This window comes from Lathyrus oleraceus, chromosome 1 (assembly GCF_024323335.1).
Source record: "Lathyrus oleraceus cultivar Zhongwan6 chromosome 1, CAAS_Psat_ZW6_1.0, whole genome shotgun sequence".
Taxonomy (NCBI): domain Eukaryota; kingdom Viridiplantae; phylum Streptophyta; class Magnoliopsida; order Fabales; family Fabaceae; genus Lathyrus; species Lathyrus oleraceus.
The window spans coordinates 357,457,655-357,463,734 of record NC_066579.1 but is presented as its reverse complement, the minus strand read 5'-3'; the positions used below and the strand labels follow the sequence as shown (position 1 = coordinate 357,463,734).

General features: G+C 36.8%; 1 protein-coding gene across 1 annotated transcript; it reads left to right on the top strand.

Annotated features, from left to right (window-relative positions):
• Positions 1-267: 267 nt before the first annotated feature.
• On the top strand, positions 268-3,075 carry LOC127136338 (putative pectinesterase/pectinesterase inhibitor 45). Its single transcript, XM_051062916.1, has 3 exons — positions 268-1,422; positions 1,803-1,963; positions 2,324-3,075. Exons 1-3 carry the CDS (start codon positions 371-373, stop codon positions 3,004-3,006), a joined length of 1,896 nt encoding a protein of 631 aa, XP_050918873.1. The 5' UTR covers positions 268-370; the 3' UTR covers positions 3,007-3,075.
• Positions 3,076-6,080: the final 3,005 nt, after the last annotated feature.

Genomic DNA, 6,080 nt, shown 5'->3' with positions numbered 1-6,080 from the left:
ATATGGATTGTCCGTGTTTTATTGTTCTTTCCGTTTTTCAACTTCGAAATGTTATACAAAGTTGGCATTCGCAAGAAATATACGTACGGTTATGGAAAAAAGGAGCATGGTTCATTCATTTTGTGAAGCTCTTGAACAAGTTTCAAATATAGTAAAGCCATAAATGTCTCTCAACCACATTTCCTAGGTTGTCTCTTTCTCTCTCAGAAAAACAACATTTAAATATCTGAATGATGGAACAAATGGAGACAAAAAGGAAAAGGATATTTAACAACAACGTTTTAGGACGAATTCAGTTCCCTTTTTCATTGTCCTTTTTCCCTAAGTCTGAGGTAGAGAAAAATTGCATTTCTCTCTGCCTTAGACTGCAATGGCGTTCCAAGATTTCGACCTCGTGTCTGAAAGGCGGAAAACCAATGCCAAATCACACCTAAGAAAAAAAATTATGGTTGGCGTTACTTCCGCCCTTCTCATAGCATGTGTCATAGCAGCTGCAGCTTTCGTTATCGTGAGACATACGGGACTAGGACTGGACAATAATTCGAAACAAGTTCCGACTGCAGCTTCAGAAGCCACGCATGTCGATAAATATTCCAGGCTTGTGAAAATGCTATGTAGCAATTCAGATTACAAGGCAAAATGTGAAAGCACACTTACTGAGGCATTGAAAAAAGATCCTAAGTTGACAGAACCAAAGGATCTTCTAATGGTTTCTATGGTAGTCGCCCAGAATGAAATTAATAGGGCGTTCAACGAATCTTCGAACTTGAAATTCGCTAACGAGGAAGAAAAGGGAGCTTATGATGATTGTAAAGTAATGTTTGCTTCTTCTAAAGAAGAATTGGGATTCTCAATCAATGAAGTTGGTCAAGTTGATGTTTCCAAACTAGCTTCAAAAGAAGCTGATTTGAATAACTGGCTTAGTGCTGTTTTATCTTACCAACAAACGTGCATTGATGGTTTCCCCGAAGGAGATTATAAGGAAAAATTGGAGAAGATGTTTACTGAATCAAGGCAACTTGTGAGCAATTCACTTGCTGTTGTTTCACAAGTTTCTCAAATTGTTAATGTATTCCATGGTGGACTTGCTGGACTCAGATTACCTTTGGGTAAAACTGCACCAACTCCCGCTCCCGTTGCTGTTGCTGCTGCTCGTGGTGCTGCTGCTCCTGCTGGTTCGCCTGGTGCTGCACCTTTTGGTGCTCCCGGTGCTTCTCCAATAGTCGATGCTCCTGCTGGTGCTCCTGGCGCTGCTCCGGTTGGTGATGTTGCTGCTCCTCCTCCATGGGCTGCACCAGTTCTTGAGTTGGTTGGATCAACTGAGAAACCTACTCCTAATGTCACCGTTGCGCAAGATGGTAGTGGAGATTTCAAAACCATCTCTGAAGCTTTGGCTGCCATACCATTAACCTATGAAGGAAGGTATGTAGGTCCTTTTGTTGTTATATTTTTGAACTTAATATCTATTGAATACATTTGTTATTGGATATTTAATGATAACATAATCTTGTTTGTTTCGGAAATATAGATCCTCAAGAGCGACTATATATTATGATGCAGTCGACTGTATATCATTAGATTAAGAGAGATATCAAACTTATCTCTATTAACCTAATCGTCTACGTCAGGCTGTACCATACAGTCGGCTGTTGAGGATTCAGTTTCACGTTTTCGCTTAATTTATTTCAAGAAATAACCATTTTGATTTTGAGAGTTTTTTTAGAAAGATAATAAATAATGTTCTAATTTGTGTTTTTATCCATGATTATGATAAGAATATATTTTCAAATTTGGACATGTAGGTATGTTGTTTATGTTAAAGAAGGAGTGTATGATGAGTTGGTTACAGTAACAAAGAAAATGGTGAACCTTACCATGTATGGTGATGGAGGTTTAAAGAGTATCGTCACCGGAAACAAAAATTTCGTCGATGGAGTTAGAACTTTCCAAACTGCATCATTCGGTATGCATATACATTTATTGCATATCAATATATATCTCTATATTCGAGGTCTTAAGTCATGCTTGGATCGCGATTCTTGATATTATAAAGAATCGCAATCAGATGCAGCTTCAATCGCAGCCACAAAGTCGTCATAAATGATGTCACAGCCTAAACCATGGCTATTGTGGTTAGGCTGCAAACCATGATATGCTCAAACTACTAGCAAATGTGATTGGTTCAACTGCATTAGAGGTTGCAATTGCTATGCTTTAGCAGAAACCTCTAAAATCCTTAATTTGCGGCCGCAATTGCAGTTGTTGACGTTTTCTATATATTATTTTGGATAACTCCTAATATTTTTTCCCATGCACCATGCAGTTGTACTTGGATGTGGATTTGTTGGAAGAGACATGGGATTCAGAAACACAGCCGGTGCGATAAAGCATCAAGCCGTGGCCGCCAGGATCCAAGCAGATCAAACTGTATTCGTCAACTGCAACTTTGAGGGTTACCAAGACACACTCTATGCGCAAACTCACAGACAATTCTACCGCGACTGTGTCATTTCAGGCACAATCGATTTCATCTTCGGTGACGCGTCAGCAGTCTTCCAAAACTGCGAAATGGTCCTTAGGAAGCCGCTGGAGAACCAACAAAACATTGTGACAGCACAAGGAAGAATCGACAAACAAGAAAACACCGGATTCGTTCTACAAAAATGTGTGATCAAGGGAGAAGCTGACCTTCCTCCAACTACCAAGAACTACATTGGAAGACCATGGAAGGAATATTCAAGAACAATTATCATGGAGTCTGACATAGGTGCATTGATTCATCCTGAAGGTTGGTTACCTTGGGAAGGTGATTTTGCACTAACAACGTTGTATTATGGTGAGTATAACAACGTTGGTGCTGGTGCTAACACTGATGCTAGAGTTAAGTGGATTGGACGCAAAAATATTAATAGGGAGGAGGCTCTCACTTATACTGTGGAACCTTTCTTGCAAGGAACATGGATCAATGGTACGGGTGTCCCAGCTAATTTGGGATTGTACAATTGATTTATTTTTTTATAAATGTAGCACTTTTGTGTACACAACTTCAGTTCAATGCTTGAATAGACAATTCATAACTTTATTCCAATAAATTTTTGCCAAGAATCTATTTATCTATTTATAATATATTAAATTAGAGTCGTAAATTCTTGCATCGACACCTCATCGTTTATATGTTGGGGAGAAACTAGCCACCCAAAGCATCCCAAAATTTTCATTTTACTAGGTGTTAGTCTGAGATTTTTAACTGAGTGAAAAATCAACGTATTGATGGTCATAGCTACGTTGACATTACTATGTGTCTAAAGCTTAAGTCAAGAGATTCGACATATTGATTGTATCGACCTGTTGGTTCGACTGACCTATAAGTAGAGTTGAGGTCAAGAATGACTTAGAGAAGTCTCAAGAACAGTTCCACAAGATTAGGATCACCCTCTCTTTAAACATGTTCAAAACCTTGAAATATCACATAGCAACCCTTTGACACGACGTTGAAGTCGGCGCCTTTTAGTGTTAAGGACTTAGGATATTTTCAAGTCCAAAGACAGTGAGATATGGAGATGTCTCAGCCTTCGACAATGACAGATAAAACATTCAGCAACGGTTATCAACGCAATTATCACCATATTTTGTTTGGTTTCAACGGTTTATCTTTGAAAACGCGTGGAAGCAAGTTAGAGCAAAAGTAGCTCATGTAGTAGGAAACGCGTCAAACATGTAGCCAACGATTGTTGCCGACGGTTATTTTAGGAGTAGTATATAAAACAGGCTCAAACCTTGAATTAATGGTCGCAAAATTCTCATTCATTCTCTATAGAACTAGAGTACCCAAGTCATCGAGCAAAATAGTTTGTGAGAAATGTGAGTATGTGCCCACTCTTTAGGTTCTCTACAAATCATTTATATTTCAAACATTTACAATTAATGTCATTTACTTCGTTTACTTTATTTATTAATTTTTATCTTTATCCAAAGTTTATTGCATGCATTCTGTAGCGGTAAATTCGTGACCATCAAGCTATGGATAAACTTGACGTCAATAAAACTAGAGTAGCCACCGCGCTTATATTATTTCCAAAGAAAAAGGGAAAAGTACGAACAAAACCCGAGGATAAAAAGTTTTCAAATTAAAACTAATAAAATGTCAGAGATTACAGGTAAGGGGGTTGGTTACACAAAGGGAAGGTGTTAGCATCCAAAGTGTCTTAGGTACTCCTAGGGAGCCCTTTTTGCGTGCATATGTTTTTGGGTATAAATTATGTTTGAGAAAATATAGAGTGTGGGGATGAGAAATTATACTTTTGTGTTTGACAAGACCTTCGGTCTTATGTCTACGTACCAACATAAAAATGAGGGATCAAAATCCCGTAGTTCGTGGTAAAAATTTTAAAGAAATTGGTGAATTAATTTTAACAAAATTTTAACAAGTAAAGGCACAAAAGGTCAAACATTTGAATGACGTTGTTAGCTCTTTTTGTCTTTTGAGATTTAAGTCAATATGATTAAGTTTATTTACAAATTTGATTTAAGAAAAAGTTTTAAAATTCAATGGCATAAAGTCAAAGTTTCTAATCATTAAAACATGTCTAAGTTGAAATCACAAACAAATAAATTTTTTGAAAAGAGGGAGAGATTTTGAAATTTAAGAAGTGGGAGGAGATGAAGAGAGTACCCTAAGCAAAAATTTAAAAGTTAAGAGTTGAAAAGATCTGACCAATGGGATGCAATCCAACAGACAAGAATGTGATATAGAAACCCACTTTTCCTTGGACTTTGATCAAGCAATAAGCAATAGGTAATGAGCAATATCCAGACATCATAAGGATAAAGGCATCAAATAAAGATAGTCACATCCAAGCAAGCATTCCTATAGCTAGCAGTCTTCATTATCTTCCAACGTAGTAGATGAAATACTTCCTGATCCACTCAGAACAAAACATCAGACATCAACATAACAAAATAATGTTTAAGCACAGAGACAGGGTAGCAGATGAACCAAAGAGATCCAAATTCTTACATCATATGAAAGTCACTGTCAAAGATAGCTCAGTCTCAGATGTTGGCATTGGCCAAGTCCTTTAGCATAGGGAAAGTTGCCTAATTCTAGGTCCAAGAGTTTAGACCAAATCCCAACAGTTCACCAAATGTTTTTTAGGGTTTTTGTTGTTATTAGGTGTTTTAAGGTCCTAAGACCATAAAAAAATATATACAATCACAAGATATGGCTCAAATGAGCAAAGTGAAAAGGACTAAAACATAAACAAGTAATATGAAATGTAAATGGCAATGAATGATAAATGACTGAAATTTAAATTGCATAAAGTAAATGACTTGAAAGTAAAAGCATAATGAATAAGAGTTAGTCAATAGTTAGTCAAATTTTAGTGTTGATTTTGAATTGATTAAGTCATTCTTTGGAGAATACTCAACCATCCATTCACAAGTATGGATCCTTGAACCAAGACATCATCCATGAGAAGGGCTCCAACTTGGATAATTCAACAAGTATGCCACTAGCTCTCATGAAAAGAAAAAAAGGTCAAGTCTCCACACAATGCCATGAAGAATGTGAGACTTACAATCTCACTTACTAGAATGATATGCCTTGAGGGTCAAATTTAGGTCTATGTTAAGCAATCGTAATTGGACTTATGTAGAAGTCACAAATATTTGAGGTCGGGCAATAAAAATATAGGTGTTAATGCATGTTAGAGATTTGGTACAAAGAACCAAACTCCTAAAACATATCACACACTAAAAATAAAATGGGATGGACTTATCTCAGTCATACTTGTATTGATTCATCCGACACAAGGTCATTGATGAATCAATTAGCATTTAGACATTAGAGATTTCATTGGTCAAATGAGGGAATGGGGAAGAATAGGGATGAAGATGAAGAGTGATGGGGAAATAGAATCATAAATTGATCATGAGAGGAAATTCATCTGATCAATATCATCCATTCATTTTGGAAGATGAAATGTACATTTCATCAATCCCCTAAATTCAATGGTTTTGATCAAACAAAAGTCAAATCAACTATGACCAAGGAACCCAAACAGAAAGTCAAACATCAC